The following is a 19,725-nucleotide window of genomic DNA, read 5'->3' on the forward strand; positions in this document are numbered from 1 at the left end:
GGAGGAGACTTGGAAGGGAGCTGCTCTGAACTGAAAGTTAAGATGCATACTTGAATGTCTTTGTTGTGGAAGAACCTGATTCTTCAAAGGGGGGGGGGGGGGGGGAGCAACAAAGCTCAGTTCCTGTGCATTGCTATCCAATGACATCCTTCATTTGGAAAAAAAAAAAAAGTAGTAGAAAGCAACATAACATTTAAGGCCATGCTTGTATTAAAACTTTTTAAAGGGAAAATCAACCCCCAAACTTTCTTTGCTGTAATATTTCCGATGAAGTCCCATTAGTCTCTTAAATGTATGTTGTGATTGATGTCACTCTGTATGACAAGTATGTACTTTTCAAGACACCGTTGATGGTTAAAATGTAAAAAAAATAATAATAATATAGAACAAAAGCAAGTGTTAGAGGGGCATATCCTTCTCTGCCACATTGAATGAGGCCATGAGATGATAATCTCTGAAATCCACACTTGTTTAAAAACATTCAAATTCATACACGAGGGAGCTGTTGTCGCTACTGTTTTAAATTAAATCTAAAATTTAGCTTGTCTAGATGTTTGATTTTGAAGCAAATCCTGCACGGCCTCCCAAAAAAAACTCAAATTTTAAATAGTGAAGTAAGAATAAAAGAGCACCCGAACTCACTGAAAGCACTGTACAAACAAACCTTCCTGTATTTTAGCAAAATAAGTGCATGAATTAGTTAAAAAAAAACAAAAAAAACACCAATACTGCACTCTAACGGCACAGAGTCGTCTCCCACTCCACAAAGTCCACTTCAAGTCATTCTGAATAATTGCTTCATCATTTGCATTTGTCAGCAGCCTTCATGAAGGTAGTCACTGTTGCCTGTAGATTTGATTTGTGCGCCTTCAGGCCACTCCAGGCTGGCTCGGACATCAACAAGGAGATCCCCTTTGGCTTTGACGCATCATGAGGCCCAAGATATGGCTGCACTGTGCTCTTTGGCCTTCATACGCAGAGACGCGATACTCGAGGACTTGCGGTCAGGGTCCATGTTGAGATCATACGCGTTGAGCCCCGTAGCCATGCCGGGAGATCCTCCGAACAGGCTGCCCATGTGAGCTTGGCCCATGTGACCTCCGGGGTTGGGAACACCCAGGAATTCAGACACCCCGCTGGCCGAGTGGGGGTGAGGGGTCATGCATGGGGTCACCGTGTCACAGGGCACCACGCAGCCTGGCACAGGTGACGCTGCGTTGCTGCCGCTAATCCAGGATGGGTTCTGGATCTGAAGCAAAAATACATCAAATCAATAACGAAAAAATAAAATAATGATTGTATTTTGGGACAATAACAACATTTAACTTAATGTTGTGAGTAAATAAAGTGACAACATGAAAAGCCATCAATGTAGAATGAAAAAATAGATGGCTTTAACTCAGCATGACATTCCCAACATTAAAATGTCATATATCAGAACTATCTTAACCCCAGAGCTACTTGTAAAATAATTCTTCAATTATTCTGATCATGAATGAATGAATGACATTTAATGTTGCATTACCTGTGCGTAACTCTCGGGACGTGTCAGCAGAGGCAGCTCGTAAGTTGTGGAGAAGTGCGTTCGAACCTGCTGCATCTGACCAAAACGTTCCCTCTTTCTCCATTTGGCCCGCCGGTTCTGGAACCACACCTGAGCAGAAGATGGATGTTCATTTGATAGATTTTCACATTCCCAAGCACTAATGGCTTCCTGAAAATGCATCATCTTTATAGAGCAAAGAAAAAATCATATAAAGAAAACTGCAAAAATGAATTGAGAGAAAAATACATACATATGTACTTATTACACATATTAATATACAGATTTTTGACTTCAGTCCACACTGCAAAAACATTCATGTTAGCTTCATTGGAGACTCTTGTGTGTGTGACTGGTTGTTTGTCCCATCTCAAAGTCAAACTGGGATAAGCTCCAACTCCCCTGCAACCTTAATGAGGACAAGTGGCATTGAGAATGGATGGATGGAAGGACAGACGGACGGAGGGACGATATTGGTTTCAAAATAAATGAATAAGCTTCAACTCTTCATCCTGTTTCAAAAATTGTTGGTATTTTAGTGTACTGTACTAGAAGCATTTACAGTTCAAATCATAATAATACATCTTTTTATGAAAAGCTTGGATCCGAGCAGTTCTGCCAAGAAATGCATTTCTTTTTCTTTTTTTTATCAATAACAAGTAGCTTGGAAAATGCAGGCAAGAATGTTATGGGGTTTTTTCTAAACAACCTTCACTTATACAACAGAATGTAAACAGATCTCTCTCAGTTCACCTTTGCTTATTTGCAATGTGACAAGCGCTGAGTGCCTCATGTTTCCTGTAATCATATTTGACGTTTGGACTTCAAACTGCCGTGTAATGAAAGCATCAGTGTGTTTGCTGCGTGACATCACACTGGCTGAAGAAGGCGTGCCCACGTACAGCGCCACCGCCCGATTGATTAGCGCGCAAAGTGTCGGGCCCCATGTGAGCTTCTTGAGTTTCACCCATCAGCTCTTTGCATATGTACACTGTGCTAAGATTAGGAAGCAATAATGAGAACATTGAAAGGTGAGATGGCATTGCAACATAGCTTTGTTTGCATTTTCCTTTTTAATTTCCTGTAGCCCAAAGCTCCCTGGCGGTCAGATACCGGCGCTGCATAAATTACAGAAGCAGAGCAGATGTCTTCCTCGGTTCTTTCTTACTCAGCCTCCAAGACCAGTTTGAACCTTTTTCCTTCACCTGAGATAATTCACATCCCAACACCGAGTGTCCCAATCTCTCCCAGTTCAATCTGGTGGTTATTATGAAGAGAGAATGTATTTGCATGTTGCACACACTGTGTCGTGATAGTAATTGGTAAAGACCTTGACAGCTTAAGTAGCTGCCGGACTTTCAATGAGGCTTTATTTATGTTCCAGTCCGAGAGAGTGAGCGAGCAGAGAAATGCCAAACAGGTCCCAGCAGGAGAGCTGTACGAGCCCAGGAACACTTTGAAGTGTGAGAGCAGCTTGGAGGATTGATAACCCGCCTCTGCTGTCACTCATGTCAGCTGAAAAAGAAATCTGAAGCTGAGCCTGGCTTCACTTTTCCAACACCCTCAAAGCACCGTTAATATGACGGAAACACTTTTGGACCAGTGTTGTGGTTCGTTAAATGTAGGCTTGGACTGCCAAATCCTTCCATATTCACGGACATGAAACGCTCAGCCTTAACAAAGATGACAGTTTGCTCCATTTTCATTGACATTGCCAGAGAGGTATTCATCGGTTTATTATTCTGATGAAAGTACACAATAACAGACTGAGATGGTTTTTTTTTTTTGTCTCATCAAAAATGTTTGAGAAATTATAATATTCTATAAGAGTCCATTTATTTCTATCTCTCAAATTCACTCGGCGAGGCCAAATTTATAAATATTTGGTTGAACTGCCAAAATGTTCAGATGGTCAAACATGTTCCTGTCGTCGTAATTTTTTAATGCTCTCAGAGCTCCTCAAACTGACCGGACGAAGAATCTGAGAGACGTGATGTTGTTGGAACCCCTGACCTTTGATCTATGACCCTTCCGTGTATCGGCACTGCATATGACTCCAATCTGAACTCGCATTTGCCCTCTGAAAGCCAGAGGCAGAAAAAGCAAACAACTTGGGACTCTAGATCCTACATCTTTCATTAAAAGTACTTTATGTTCCGGGATACAGGTCAACCTCCTCCGAAATGTATTTAACCCTTTTCCTCAAAGCGGGTTTCACAATTTATGTTTGAGCTTTAGTCAAACCAATAACCGTAATGGTTCCCACTAGAGACTCAGCATTCATTTCTTTGGGCAAATGTCCTGAATGGATCACAGAGCGGGCGTTGAGGCTTCTCTGTCCTTTTATCTTTTTACCGTGAGTGTTTAAGAGGGCCGCTGGGAAACCCGAAGGCTGTAAAAACTGGAGCCATCTGAGTCACTCGATTGTGATCGTGTGAGCCTCACAGCGACCTTCAGAGCCTCGGGGCTGAGTTATAACCCTGCGGCTGCGTGTCACTGTTGCTGTTTGTCTCCTCCAAGAGCGGTTGTAAATTTACTCTTATCCTATGCCACGAGCACGTAGCCAATGTGGAGCCAAAATCAAATATGTTTTTTTTTTTTCATTATCTAGAGCAACGCATTGTCTTGGCACAAGACAAGGGTTGAAATATCAATGGCTACCTTGCACCAGGCTTTTGTTTCACACCTCTACCCGGGAGACCACAGCGGGGACACATTCTTTTCTGAACAGGATGTTAATGAAAGAAAAACAAGGAGAATCCAAAGGCTTAGGTTGTCCGCGGCCCACAGATGTGCACATACACGACAGAGGAGTGGTGGAATCGAACAGAAAATGTGCTGGAATGCATTACGGCATCACCAGCAGATTGCATGCAAAGTGTTCCAAATGGTGACTGGATGTTTGACTCTCGAGATTTGGGGGTTGAGCGGCAAACCTGGCGTTCAAGGAAAGGATGTTTACGAACGTGCCGCTGACCACCGTCAAAACACAGTTGAGCTCATCTCCTCATATGCTGCTGATGAAAGTGTGTTCTCCAAAAAACACAACATGTGAGGCCCAGGCAACCCAAACCGTCGGACCCCCGGGGGCCCCTGGCCTCCCCCACTCCCACATTACCAGATAAATGTCTCGCGTTTTTTTTCTGAGTGACGTTATCTGTGCAGGACTGCAGATGTTGAAGGACCCGTGAGCTGGTGTTCTTACAAAGCTTGATCCCACCGAGGCACATTTTTCACTTTTCTATTTTCAGAATAACAGATCTTGACCACTTTTTGGCCCGTTTCCCAGTAACATTTGCCACCTTCCTCCCAACCTATATCTCTCATACATTCCTGGAGAATTCCTGAGGTGTGTCAGGAAGGGTTCAAAAAGGGTTTTCTGTACAAATCCTTGACAGAGAAAGCCAAAAGTAGAGGACGAAATATTTCCCATGATCCTATAGGATGATATATACTACACACTACACTCGATCTACATTTGTAATGCACCGTGTACAAAAGTGAGTACCGTACATGACAAATGTAAGTCTTAGTGCTTAAACTACAATATTATGGTATCGGATGGCATACGTTCAAATTTTGGGAAGAACAAAACATTGATCCTATCCATCCAGGTGGGGTACACCTTGGACTGGTCCCCAGGGCACATGTAAACAAGTAACCGTTTACACTCACAATCTAACCTATGTTTAATCTATTGTGGTCGTAGTTGCCCATCCTTGATTTAGATCCATGAATTAACCTTGCTTGTATTTGTAAAGGAGAACACTAAAGGCTAGAATATACCAAGTGGCAATTTGAATCCTGAACCTCAGAAGTTTGAAGCAGATGTGATAAACGTGTTTCCCAATACAAAAAAAAAAAAGCCATTTAAAAAACAACAACAAAATGTTTTTTTATGGCAAGGATGCAAAGAACTGGACTACGTAGACTTCCTCTTCCTCATTGACTCCATTGTCAAGTTGCACTGTGACATTCCAGTATGATGTCAAGCTATTTAAGCGCCACCTAACCGTTACAACCTCAACACAAGCAAAGCAGATTAGGGTCAATGTTTCCAAACATTCATTCACCCATTCACCAGCATATCCTTTTCAGGGTCACAGGAAATTTGAAGCCGATCCTAATTGATGAAACGCGGACTCACACTGGAGTCCAGCACTCACAGAGTGGTTGTGATTGGGCCACTGAGTGGGAATTGAGTTCATAAGAGTGGAGCCAATCAATGTTTCTAACCGAAATGTCTTATAATTTCACATATGTTTGTTTATTGGGACTTAAAAGGTCTGTGGCTAGATGATCAAAAAGTCTTTAGCTGTATGACGACAGTGGTCAAACAAACACCGGACAGTCAACATCACGTATGTAAAATGCAGCAACAAAGAATACCTCCTGAACAGTGTAGCACAAAGTGCCAGACATTTGAACACTTTTCTTTCCAATGTTTTTCTTGGATTCTTTTAAAGCCAAAATGTTAAATAGAAAGAATTACGATGTGGCTTCATCTGGAAGTAGGGTCTGGCAAAGCAAACAGTTTTTATTAAGATACTTAATTTGTGGCTGTAAAATTAATAGTTGCTTGGTTACAAAAAAAAGAAAAGAAAACATTGAAGGGTTGATAGTAGTGAGGTTAAAGGTGAATGATGTAACCAAGCAATGTTACCTGAACACGTGCTTCAGTCAGGTCCGTCCGTAGCGCCAGCTGCTCCCGGGCGTAAACGTCTGGATAGTGCGTCTTCTGAAAGACCTTTTCCAGCTCTTCCAGCTGGTAGCTGGTGAAGGTGGTGCGATTGCGCCTCTTCTTGCCTTTATTGCTCTCACTGCTATCACTCTTATCATGGGGGTTGGCTAAATCAGCGCCTGGCAACCTATCAGAGGTCGCGTTGACACCCTGATCCTTCACGGCCAGGTAGCTGGTGTCCATTGTTGGATGATCGGAGAGTGGAGTCAAGTCAGAATCCGTTAGATGTGAACTGTCTTTACCTAGAAGACAGAGAGCAAATGAAGCACTTTTAGGAATTTGTAAATGGAAGGAATATAGTGGCGGTTTTTGGCATAAGCGGCATTGTTGAGGGCTGTGGCAAATTGATGGGAAATGTAAGCTACACTTATTGTAAACATGGAAAGGAAAAGGTCAAAACTAAAAGGTGCAGTTTGGCTAGAAAACAAAAGTGGAGGTGGAATGAGCATACAATATATGCAGGTTGGTTTAAAAGATACTTTTATTCTTAATGACTAGACTGTCCCATGTTATTTTGTAGGGGAGGGGAGTTCTAATTTAAAACTATTAACAACCTGTTATGGAACATTTATGACCTGTTATCATGTTGTTGTTTTTATTATTAGCCCCTTCTTAATATATTAGCTTCATGCAAGACATTGATTGCTTCTGATACTTGAGAGAGAAGATTTGCCCAATCTAATGAAAGCCAATAAAACAGCTAGACTGAGGATTTAAAAATATCATCATGTTCCATTTCAGTAACACAATTGTATTTTTATTAGCGTGTTTTTTTTGTGTAGGAATGTACTGGATTGAGAGCAAGTTAATGAGTCAATATGATGCAATCAGTCAATCACCAAGAACAACAGGCACAATAAGACGTATTGTACATTAAAAACAAAACGATCAAAACTGAACATTATTTTTCTGTCGCCACATTAGATGTGTGGCAACAGAAACATCCAGTGAGAACTGCATGAGCTCTTTTCATTACCTGCCAACAAAAATGTACATTCAAATCCCAATATAGTTGCGTGAACGTGCTGAAACTTTAACTTTACCACCACTGGCACCATCTGAATATTTTCCATTGTGCCGCTGAAGTGCTTGAAATGGCAGTCACTTGGCAGCTTTGCATAGCTCATAATTTGCCAGTAGGATTTATGATGGGGTGGAGCAAATGCATTTCTTGGTCTTTAGTTGCGAAATGTTTTGGCTTTCAGCGTTAATGTGAGCACTGATTAGATTTCCCGTCATGATAGATGACATTCACTTTTGTTCTCTATAGATCATTCTCTGATATTCTGAGGTATGTAGTTCAATGTGACAAAGTGGCTCTTTTAATTGCAGAGAAAATTTGAAGATTCAGAGATGCTGGATGTCTGCCATGCGGCGTCACCTGAACTGTCATGCTGAATTTGCAAAGATGTTATTTCTGGCTACAAGAAACTAAACACACTCACTTAATGGCATTGCAGCATGTGAATTTTCAAACCTCAGACAAATCTGTGCTAATAAATCTTCATGACCATCTGTCTGCCAGCGTCCATCAAAATGATCCAGTGTCTTACTCATTTTTGGATGTGATTGCATAAAGTCGAGCGTGGGATACCAGAAAGTTTTATCTCGGTGCTTTTTTTTTGTGTGTGTGTGTGACCAATTGCCAACATATATGCAAAATCCTCTCAGGTGATCCATTCAGGACTCTCAGTTATGTTTGCATTCATGTGGGGGTCTCGACTTTTGGGTCGCTTACACCTACTGACCCGGAACCAACACGCATGGCAAGATCACTCAAATGTTAGAAGTGGCTATGGTGATCCGACATTCAAAACACGTGTTGTTGTTTTTTGCTACACATTGGTGCAAAATATGATGCATTTTACATTGATATAGATGTTTGTTTAGAAGTGATTAATCATCTTGTGAGTTACTTCAGGTCGATGAAATAGACGGCTGGTTAAACAAAACGAAAAAAAGCCAAATAGAACCGAAAAAGAATCCATCCATTCACGAACCTTGCACAGGTCGACATCTCAACTAACAACCACTAAACAGTCCAGATGAAAAATTAAGCTAACACACATGATGATGCTTTTGGAACATAGGTAAAAAAAGCCGCACAGGGAGAGCATGACAACACCAAGACGTGAGCGGTGTTTCAAACCCAGAATCTCACGACGAGGCCATCCACTATTCCACCACAGATGATTATATCAAATATCAAATTTGGTCACTACCATTCATAATGTCTTCTATCCATCTTCTTCTATCAAATAAAAAATTAAATAAAAAAAATCATGAATAAATAAAAAAAAACAAAAATACATTTTGAAAAGGCGTCAATTGTTAGGGAGCTTCAAATTTTACACACTTGTGAGAGCGATCAACCACTAAAGAACGAAACTAGCATTCTTTGAATTGATGAAAGTAATGCAGAATATCCCCCCATCAGAAAATCAATGAGGTAATGGAGTTTGCAAGAGCAGACTTTATGGTATTTGACTGATTTGGAAAAATAAGCTTAAATGTTTCCTAAGTTGGTGACACAACTCCCTCTGGGAGTCCGGCAACGGGCTCCTTGTCCATGACTCATGTATATCGTGTTAGACCCTCGACGTCCTTTGCTTTCAAATTCCTGCATAAACAGTCCTAGTCGTGATCATCATATTTCTCTGCCGGATAGCCGCAGTCCTGTCAGGTTCGTGAGTAATGACCACTAACTGATAAAAGACTACTGTTCATGTTGCATTTTGGCAATGAAGGAGCTAATGTGCTTTCTTGAAAGGTTCTGCCGCAACGGGAAAATAAGAAATGCTTTGCTGAGTCTTGCAGCACATGGAAACTTTTATCATGTCTGAGTACAACCGAGCGTCATCTCCTTTTCCTAAATTATTACGAGACGATCGGTTTATCTTCAGCCTACACCTGTGTAGCAACACACGCCGAGTACGGCTATAAAATAATGATTTGACTTACAGCTGCACAAGTGAGAGCACATGTTCCAGTAGTTCTGAACAGAGGATTTCAATAGTAGTGACTCACATCATATTTTTTTTTTACACCTCTCCCAATATCCTATTACAACTATTGCAAAATATCTGACATGTGTTATTTTGTTGAAATATGCATTCCAAACAATTGTTTGAAGGCAGCACGTGTTGTACCAAACCAAGTACCACGGCAGATCCCATTTTCTGTTCTCATTCGTGTGTGTGTGTTTGTGTGTATGCGTTATTTTTTTTAAATTGGTTAATGGCTCATTGGTAATTTGCCCAACCTGTCTACCTAAAAAACAAAGCATGGATCAACAGATACATCATTGTGTCCTCTTTCTTTTTTATTATTTGAAAACACCAGCACACTGAACCAAAAAAAAAAAGAGAAATGACACCAGAATTGAAACTACAAACATAAGTTGACCGACCTCCAGGACAGTAAATCTGTGAGGAAAGAATGCCTTTGTACGTCTTTTGTGGGGTTATTTTACGGTCTGAGAAGAAGGATTGCGAGGGAACATGAAGCTTCTGTTGGTGTCCTGCTTTGCTGCAAGATATTGAAGGACATAAACATGCACGTATCAACTGGCCATTGTAATAAAGCCTCACCAACAGGTCTGGCTTCAGTCTCTCTACTCTTGCACCCATAATATATCATGACATCTCCTCTGATCTTTGTGAAATGGCATCAAGCACACTACAACTGGCACTTTCTGATGAGTGATGCCAAACATATTGGGATAATGCGAGGTGTAAATTTGGAGCCGTCTTGAAATCCGGAAATAGTCACAGTGTCTCACAGGCAGACGATCGGCAAACATCAGCACAACGCTCTTCCCCCCCCCCACCCTTCCAATGTGAAAGACGTTCACTTTGAAATGCAGCTCTGCTGACTGAGCACAGATGATCTATCTCAGCAGGCTGTGTAACGTTTATAGACTGTGAAAAGAATCCATGAAGTCCAAGACTGATAAATCACATCTCAAACACTTTTCCTTCTTCGTACACCCACCCTTGTCTCGCTTCCAAATGTTTCCTTCGCCCGCTCGAGCAAAGATGAACATCCTTCATCTTGTGATTTTTGTGGTTTGATTGGGGAGGGGGAAGAACATTCCATCTGAGAGAACAAAAAAAAAAAAAAACCTCACTACAACTCTCTATCGAAAAGTACACATACTTCTTAACCTGTCGATATGTATTTTTGTTGTCATTATGGCAAGTGGATGTTGAAGTGTGCAGATTAATAGCTGCATGTAGTGTGTTCCTCTGAGAATTGCCTGAGAAATTATGTGAAAAGTTATAGATTACGCTGTGTTCCAGGCAGACCACTTTCCATCAGCTACTGTGAAATGTACTACATTCATAAGTGTCACTGCACTTTTTTGCTGGTTCTGCATGTCTACACAATTTGCGATACACTCCAAAATATGGCACATTAGGCAGAAACACACTCCGCAACTTTGGCAACTTTAGTTTCAGACTTTTTTTTTTTGAATTCAAAGATGAGTTTGGAACATTATTAAACTATGGCTTCTTTGTACTGTATTTTATAGTCAACTGTATTTCACGATATTGGAGACATATTTTGACATGACTTTACTGCTTACATTGTTTTACTTGATCCTTTTGCACCTAGCCTATAAAAATAAAAAAAATACACTATTGACTGTGAAAAGTTTTGAGTACAATAATTTGCTCACTATTATAGTCTAGTACTTTGGGGAATTAAAGCAAAAAAAAAAAAATCCTACAGTTAGCACCCATGTGAGCTGGTTAAAATGACATCTGGGTATAGTTGTAAAAAAATATTTGACCGAATTTAAAATTTTGTTTAGTAAGGCATAATATGTTTGAAGACCCATACCTGGTAATATTTCATTCTTAGTCTACTTCTATGTTCAGAATATATTTATTTTAGAAGAAATTATACAACAAAATCCTCAAACAAGTGCATATCCCATACTTGACTCTAAGATATAATAAAAACGCATTAGAGACTTTTAAATTGGGTACAATCATCACAGATGTTTGATGGGTTTTTCTTTCTTTGTTTCTTTTTTTTTTTTTATAAATGTGATCTTCAGCTGTGACGTGACACGAAAGTGAGCAGAGGAAGTTCTGGACTGCTTCTTACCCTCGCTGCTCTCACCAGGCCATGCAAAGCGGACCCTAATGCAAATTGGCCTGCCATAGCTGAAACTAAATGGTAAAACGATCCTGAGTCCTTGTCACCTCCACTCATGTCACGGACATACGAAAGTGTGTCTCAGTTGTCTGGGCCTCGTGGCTGGTTCCCATTACCGCCTGCTCCAACCAATCACCTCGGACGGCCGTTACAGGATAGCGAAATGGACCTGTCGCACCAGCTTAAAGATGGCGAAGGGGCACATAGGCGGAAAATGAGGTCCAAGGAGAAACTTGATGCACTTTATCTCTAAAGAGCTATCAGTACACGTAAAACCCAACATCAATGTAGATACTCATCTAAACCCAAATAAATAAATAAATAAATAAATAAATAAATAAAGTAAGCTATATTTCAAGTTTTAGAAAAACCACAACTAACTTAATTATGTGAAATTGGTGTGACATATTCTACCTTTTAGAGTAGATTGAACGAATATCTTTGGATAAAATTTTACATGCATACCTTTCAAACATAAGTTAGAATTTAATAGACTGAAGTCATTTCACCATTGTCCTGTTTCAAATTTTTCAAATGGACTATTGCCATTGTGGCAATTATCATCAATGTATTTACAAATGGTTGACAATCCAAAAGAAAAATATGAGTGCAGTTAAACCTTTACAAGATCCAACTGGAACCCAAGTGTTGCAAAGATCTGGGCGATGACATTGCGGGGCCTCAAATGGATTTTCTGTGGCGCGTGTGTGCGGGGGAAGCGGCCTACGACCCCAAACAGATGAGACAGGAAGCTAAAGGTCACACGCTGAGGGGAGACACGGACACATCAAATGAAGAAATGTGACGTCTCTCGAGGATCACAAAGACTTGGAGGGGCTGCTTGAGAGGGATTTTTCCCCCGAGACTTTTCCGTGCATGACTTTGACCATTAGTTTTTGCAGCACATTTGTTAAAGCATACAGAGTTTAAGTCTAAGTCTACACAGAGTGTGTTTTTGTCAGAGTGCCCGTCTAATCAGTTTTCCTTAGTAACGACGGGGAAAGCGGCATTGGAAAACAATATTTACAGGGCAATTGCAGCCAAACATGTCTCGGTGCAGTTGACCTTTCATGACATTACCACTTTTTTTTTACCCCTTCCTCGAAACCTTGTTCTAAACACTAATAAGACGAGGAACGTGAACATTTTATGGAGAAACCGTCTTGAGCAACGACTTGTTTTTATAGGTTTTCCTATTGTAAATCCTGCTGACATTGTGACCTAAATGTGGTTTTTGAAGGTTAAGTTTAATCATTTCACCTTGGTTCGTTTATGCTTTATTAAGCCCTATAAATACTAATAATAATTGGGATACTGACATAAATGCCAGAGTGATTCCAATACTGGATTGTAATAAATGGACCTGCATTTGAAATGTTATTAATAAATGTCTTTAATCATGTTATTCATCAAAATGCTAAGACTGTAATTGATTGGTTTGTTTCTAATAAATTAACAATGTAATAATGTAAAGTAATAATGCATATTTTTCATTGCAAAATTAAATGTTATATAGCTATGTCTTTAGAACAATCACATTTCTGATTTCAGAATGAAAAGGCCTCAGTTGACAGAGCATTTGAAGTGGATTAATGAACAACTATTAGACATTTTTACAAAGACCAAAAAATATATATGATAGGTCGTTATGAATTAATAGTCATTGATATTGATAAATATAATTTTGATATTATGTGGCCTACTTTTTGGTTTCATCTGAACTTTTATTGATAAATTTAGTTTTCTGAAGACTGCTTTGGTAGCGTTGAAAAATTATTTAGTCTTATTTAATAGCACATAAAACAAAAAGACAATTTTGTCATTTGCAGGCTGGAGTGAAAAGAGGGTCTTCATCTAAGAACGGGTTAAAGACAATCACTTCCCCCCCTGACTACTTGTAATTCAATCATAAATAAATATGTTATTTAACAAGGATGTTAACAGCAATAGATTTTTTTTTTGCTTCTTTATGTATAATCTGTAGCTCGGAACCTTTCGAAAAATAAGCATCAATTTTAATCACATCCAATGAAACGATTGCGGAATTTCCCCCCGTGTCACTGTCACTTTTAAGTGATGTTTTTCATCCTGGTAACACGATCGTCTCTTTAGTGTTGGACCTCGCTGTTCATCCACAAACATGGGTCAAAGTTTTATTCTTCCCCTCATTCGTGGCCCATTTCGGTGCAATTAAATGTAAGTGGTCCCAATAAGGCCGCTAGCAACACCACGAAAGAACGAAAAAACACAAAATAATGGGGGGGATTGTGATCCAGATTATCGCATTTAATAAGCGCTAATTTGATGAAGGCAACGTGATCTTCGGGTGCATAGAAAAAGACACAATTGATCACAGGCAGAAAAGATTTGGAAGCTCCACGGAGCATGTGCAAGTATCGCCAATTTTTGGGTGTGAAATCGATGATTTCTCGCCCGCAGCATCCTCCACAGTATTTCAGGGGGAGCGCCCGCTCCGCTGAGACAGAAAGCCGAGGCCCACTCACCATAGCAGGGGACGATCTCAGCGCTCTCCCGGTGTCCCTCGTTTTCCTCCGGAGATGTTTTACTGGAGGACCTGTGCGTGAAGAGATGGAATTTGCTGAAAGCAGCGTGACCGGCTCCGGCTGCGTCCAATGAGTGGCACTCCTGCTGGAACGGACTCCGGGGCTTGTCTCCGTAAGCGTGACCTTTGTGGGCCTGCACGAACGCAGTGGGGCTGTATTTGGTGTCAGGGGATGCTGGCAACGTCCTGAAGTGTTCCGTTTGCTGGTCCCGAGTTTGTGCTGCAGGAGGACTATAAAATGCATCCATGGAGGTCATGTCGCAGCTGTATGGACTGAAGATCTCGGCGCTCATGCCTCAAAAAAAAAAAAAGTGGTAAAACTTTCTCTCTCACTCGCTCGTCCTCTCTCTCTCTCTCTTTTTCTCTCTGTCTTTTTGAAAAGGGAAGCTGCACACACACACACACGCGCACACGTGCGTGCACACACTCAAACACACTCCTCTGTAGTTTACACGCACACATTCAAGCATGGGCCTACAGCAGCTGGCTTTGGTTATAAAACCATTGAGAACTTTTCCAGGAACACTGTCGTTGAGCAAACACCCCCTTTTAGGTCTGAGGATGAGGGGGAGAAGGATGACCTACCGCCTCTGAGTCTCCTATGCCAAGTGCCGGTGACAAGGACGAGCGGGGACCATATTTGTGGGGGAACTGTAGGGAGGGGTGTCAAAAGGGCGTGACACGTGACATCCATTGAGTGGCGAGACAAACACATCTCGTGAGTGATGGCGAGAGGAACACGATTTCATGCTTCATCCGCACTGCTTCGTTAAGGGCCACCGGCCCCTCGACAAGGGCCCGCAAATGTCAGCACCACGAGGATTCAATTACTTCATTCATTATCATTTGAATTCAAGAGCATCTTCTTAACAGATTTATTTTGGTGCTTTATTGAGATGTGGATTTTAACCCCAGGGTCAATTCGATCCAATGTAAGATGCATGTTAACACGAATATAATAATATTATACACTGTAGTTATGTAAAAAGGGGTAAAAACAATTATTATAAAATATATTCTTAGTATTTTTGAAATGGGACAAACATATTAGAAACAGCCCTCACGATGATACAAAGCAAATTAACAAAGAATTAACATATATTTTCATACCTCACTGAGTAGAACAGTATTGTTGTAAACGCAAAATTTTATTGATGCAGATTTGCATCATGATGTATATGAAAATGATTTGGAAAAAATGATGATAGGACGTGTCTATCATGAATAATTTATCATTGTGTTAATTATAAGCAATGTTCCTCAAAAATAGTATTTAGTTATTGATTATATAGTTTTGCTTCTACTTAGTTTACTTTTTTTTTTTAACATGTCACTGGTTGGCTAAGAAAAGAAATTACACTGGTCAACAGCATCCCTTATTAGAAATTGCTTTAAGTGTCCCTAAAAGTATTTTTGATGATGATTTATAAATTGTCTTGTCTAGCACATCGTGTTTTGGGGATATTTTAAATGTTTTGTTTTTGAAAAACCCACCACAGCTGGGTGGTTCAGGGTTTCAACCTCAGCTCCAACCCTCCTGATATGTTCTTCCCCTGCTTATTTGTCCAATGGTACTCCTTCTTTCTCCCATATTCAACCTCCTACGACCTTGCATCCTCATATATGATCTCCACATATTGTCTGGACCAAATTACTGCATTTGGATCTTCAAGGGCTGGATGGATGGATGGATGCTGCAGTGATTTTCAAAAGTGACATAAAATGTCTGTGCTGTACTCCTGTGCCTATCAATTTTTTTCAATGCCATCTGAACAGGTGGTTAACTTAATTGTGTCATTCACATATCTTTGCTTTTAAACTGTGCTCAGAGTTTTACAGTCATGTGGCTATAATAATAATAATCATGATAATAATAATAATAATAATAATAAAGACTTTTCTAATAATAAAAATAGTAAAGCATTTTCTAATAATAATAATAATAATAATAACGACTTGTCGTATGTTTCAACTATTCCACTCAAACGGATATTAAATTACTTTCCACATGTCAGCAGCAGGACTCAAAGCAGTAAAACGCTTCAGTGCTAACATGATAACCCTGAATGTTGTGTAATCTATCCAGCAACTCTAACTTTTAAAAAGACACAATGTGTTTTATATTTTCAATCATTGGACTCTCTCACCTTACAAGCAACATTGTGGGAGAATGTGAATTCCAGCTGAGTTATGGGCAAGAGGTGGTGTATACATATATACTATACAGCCCGTGGCAACACTGCAAACAATCACGAGTGCATACAAAGATGAACTGTCATCTGTAGACAGGTTTATGTAAAATCAATGTTTGCATTTTGTAGCTCAACCCAACACATTTTTAAGAGCCACTTACGATATTCCAAAAAAAAAAAAAGTTTTTGACCAACCTAACTTTCACTGTGCTGTAATGCAGGGATGAGCAACTGGCACCCCACAACCACACACTAGTAGTAGCCATTTGAAATTAATAAAATAAAATAATAATAATCAAAATATTTATTTATTTATTTATTTATTTATTTATTTATTTATTTATTTATTTTACAAACCCACAAAACAATTACAAATAAGCCGCAGATAAAAATGCAACATTTTTGTTTGCACAACGCTGGTCTTTTAGTGACCCCAAGGGCCAAAAAGAAGTCTGCAGGGTCAATACCATTTGTAATTTGGGCTCCAGAGCTTTGGAATGACTTACTGATAGATATCAGAGGTGCTACCTCAGTAGAAGCATTCAAGACAAGATTAAAACCACATTTTGATGCTATGTCCTTTAATTAACCTATGCTTGCCGATTTGGCCGCAGTTTGGGCTTCCCCCCCGGAGACAAAAACTTGTGGTTCACCTCCATCATTTAGGTTACCCATCTCTGCTGTAGTAAAACACTCGTTCAATGCCATCCAGATGATTTTGAACGTCATAAAATCACTGCAACCCAAGCCTTTCTTGAATGAATAAGAGAGGTTTGTGCAATCAAGCTTTATATTTTTATTATCCTTGCATCCATTTTCTATTTGTCCTCATTAGGTTCAATATTTCCTCTCTGAAATGAGACAAATATTTTAATATGACAGTGATGATGAGTAAAGAGTCATTTTTCAAGGTTTTGTTCCCTAAATAGAAGATCCAGATTTCCAAAGATCATATCACCGTAATCTCATGAAGAAATGTATTCATGGGGGTAAAATGATCATTGGTGTTTCTTGGCAGTGAGATATACATTTGTCTAATACCTTCTTTTTCTTATTTATTGTGGGCAAGCATATGAATAATTCTGACCTTTAACAAAAGATGGGAATAGTTGTGACTACGTGAATGCAAGCTTTCATAGAATGTATTTTAAAAAAAAAAAAATTCCGGACACATCTTATTTGTATAATTTACACCCATGACCAATGTTTTTAGGAAGTCCAGTGTCATTATTTTTTTTATGTCGTGAAATGTTCCGGCTTTTGCAAGGAAATATATAAAGTCTTTGTCCTCAGGGCACAATGAGTGAGCCTGTTGGCACAGCCAGTGGCCTTGACATGGCCTTTTAATGCGTATTCTAGTCACATCCGTCTTCTAGATAAATTTCCAAGATATTTGTGAATGAGGGGGTCCAAAAGAAAACACAAGGCTACTGATATATAGCCACCAACCCACATCCTCACTAAACTGTCAACATCGAACATTAGCCTCCATTTTTACTTTGGCCTGTGGCTAAGCAAGCTGATTGAAGCCTTTGATGGGCATTAATACCGTACCAGATGGCTTTTGTTCAGAAATGGAAAGGAACATTAAATAGAAAGCGGAAAAGGAAGGAGTGAGGTCCTCAAAATTGATGTTATTTTATTATAACCTACCTCCCAAACCCCCAGAAAAAATCAAAAAGACTTTCCAAGTGACAAGAACACTCTTTCGCTACAAACTAAGCATCATTGGCTGCAATCAAACATGGTTTTATGAAGGGACTCTAAAGTACTGTTGAAAAAAACAGATAAAATAACTTCTCAGTGGCCAAAAGAAAAGACATACCTGGCACGATGGCCGTCAGCCCCTCCCACAGTAAAAATAAATATTTCACAATTGCAATGGGCTCAACTGCAGTGTTTGATCTCCACCACAAGCATCCATTTGCTGTATTTCTGGCACAACTCAAAATCTTATCGTCACATCTGGTCACTCTGCAACTCAATGTCATGATGTGTAAAAGCCAGCAGTTCTTTTGCATTTTCCCTTTAATCTAGAAATCAAATAAAATCTTTTGTATAATTGTCCAATAAAAACAGACAAAAATGTGCATGCTTTTCATTGCATTGCAATGTTATGTGTGTTCATATTATTTGTCCTTTTTTTCTTATAAGGCTAAATCCAACTACAGAGAGCTCTACTTAGTGACTGGGTCAAATCTGGCACAGTGCGCAGCGAAATTCTGCACGGAGGCGTGTTAGACTGGGTAATTTTGCAGATGCGTGCAAGCTAAGAAATTTAAAATTGGGAGGTTTGCACAGTTGTGGGCTAAAACACAGCCGACTCCATTCACCATCTATGAAAGAAGTTCCTCTTCTACTACTACTGCTCCTCCTCCCCCTCCTCCTCCTACTACTAGAACTAAAGTAATCCCATGTTCAATTAACCAATTTCTACAATGATTTAGAGGGTCCATTGCCCACCGTTGTCATATTTATGAATGAAATACGTGCATGCATCGTGTAGAAGGCTCATAATACGTCTGCCTCTGCCCAGATCAGATTCACCAAATTCCCTTTAAACATGGTCGCTGGCGGAGCTAGAGGGGGGACAGAGGGGGCACCTTTAATAGACTTTCTTTATCTATCTTTCTTTATCTATTACATTTGTGAAGTTGTCTATTAGGGAGGCACTTCTTTCTCTACCGTATTTCCCGGACTATAAATCGCAGTTTTTATCATAGTTTGGTCGGGGGTGCAATTTGTGTGACATTATTAACACATTATATCATTTCACATGTTATTTTAACACTAGTAAAAACTGTTCAAATTTCTTAAAAAGATTAATTGTAATAAAAATTGCAAGCAATATTTATATATATATATTTTTTTTTTTTTCTTAAGTGAAAACAATTTGTAATTTTGGTAATGACACAAAGCCGATGCAAAATTTGTCTTCGTGGGCCACATAAAATGATATGGCGGGCCATATCTGGCCCCTGAGCTTTGAGTTTGACACATATGCCTTAATAGTTCATATGTCATCACAAGCTCAAGAGTTTCAAGAGTTTTCTCTGTGCCTTTAGTGTCTCCATGACAACACGACAGTCACACAGAGCAGAAATCCTGGAAGCATTGGTGCCAAGCCCATCCCACCTCTCACGATACAGTTTCAAAGACGAAAGTTTATTAGGATTTGAAAAATGCTTCCCATATGTCACCATCTCCAGTCTGTAGTCTGCGGGTGACCACGACATCGCTCCCTCACTGATACGATCAGTTGAAAGCATTCTGTTTCTTCATCATATTGACGTCACGTCACAGCTTGTACAACATCCAAAGTGAAGCAGTCATCAACGTCTGTCGCCAGCTTCATCGCTCTCTGAGAATTCTACGGCCTTGGAAAGAGTTAGTGTGTATCATAACAAAACGATCCATTTCTTGTGGCAGTATGTAACATTTTGACAATTTCGATTTGGTTGTAAGCAAACCAGACACCAATTTAAGAGGAACACAAAAGACGTATTGCATTGTAAGAGAA

At 39.8% G+C, this 19,725-nt stretch overlaps 1 protein-coding gene across 1 annotated transcript; it reads right to left on the bottom strand.

Annotated features, from left to right (window-relative positions):
* Nucleotides 1-887: 887 nt before the first annotated feature.
* LOC147059012 (homeobox protein aristaless-like 4) lies at nucleotides 888-14,306 on the bottom strand. Its single transcript, XM_085907965.1, has 4 exons — nucleotides 13,955-14,306; nucleotides 6,207-6,526; nucleotides 1,526-1,654; nucleotides 888-1,249 (listed from the first exon to the last, which is right to left on the bottom strand). Exons 1-4 carry the CDS (start codon nucleotides 14,304-14,306, stop codon nucleotides 929-931), a joined length of 1,122 nt encoding a protein of 373 aa, XP_085764091.1. The 3' UTR covers nucleotides 888-928.
* Nucleotides 14,307-19,725: the final 5,419 nt, after the last annotated feature.

The sequence above is a fragment of the Syngnathus leptorhynchus genome, chromosome 3 (assembly GCF_054491065.1).
Source record: "Syngnathus leptorhynchus isolate UIUO chromosome 3, UIUO_Slep, whole genome shotgun sequence".
In the NCBI taxonomy this organism is placed as follows: domain Eukaryota; kingdom Metazoa; phylum Chordata; class Actinopteri; order Syngnathiformes; family Syngnathidae; genus Syngnathus; species Syngnathus leptorhynchus.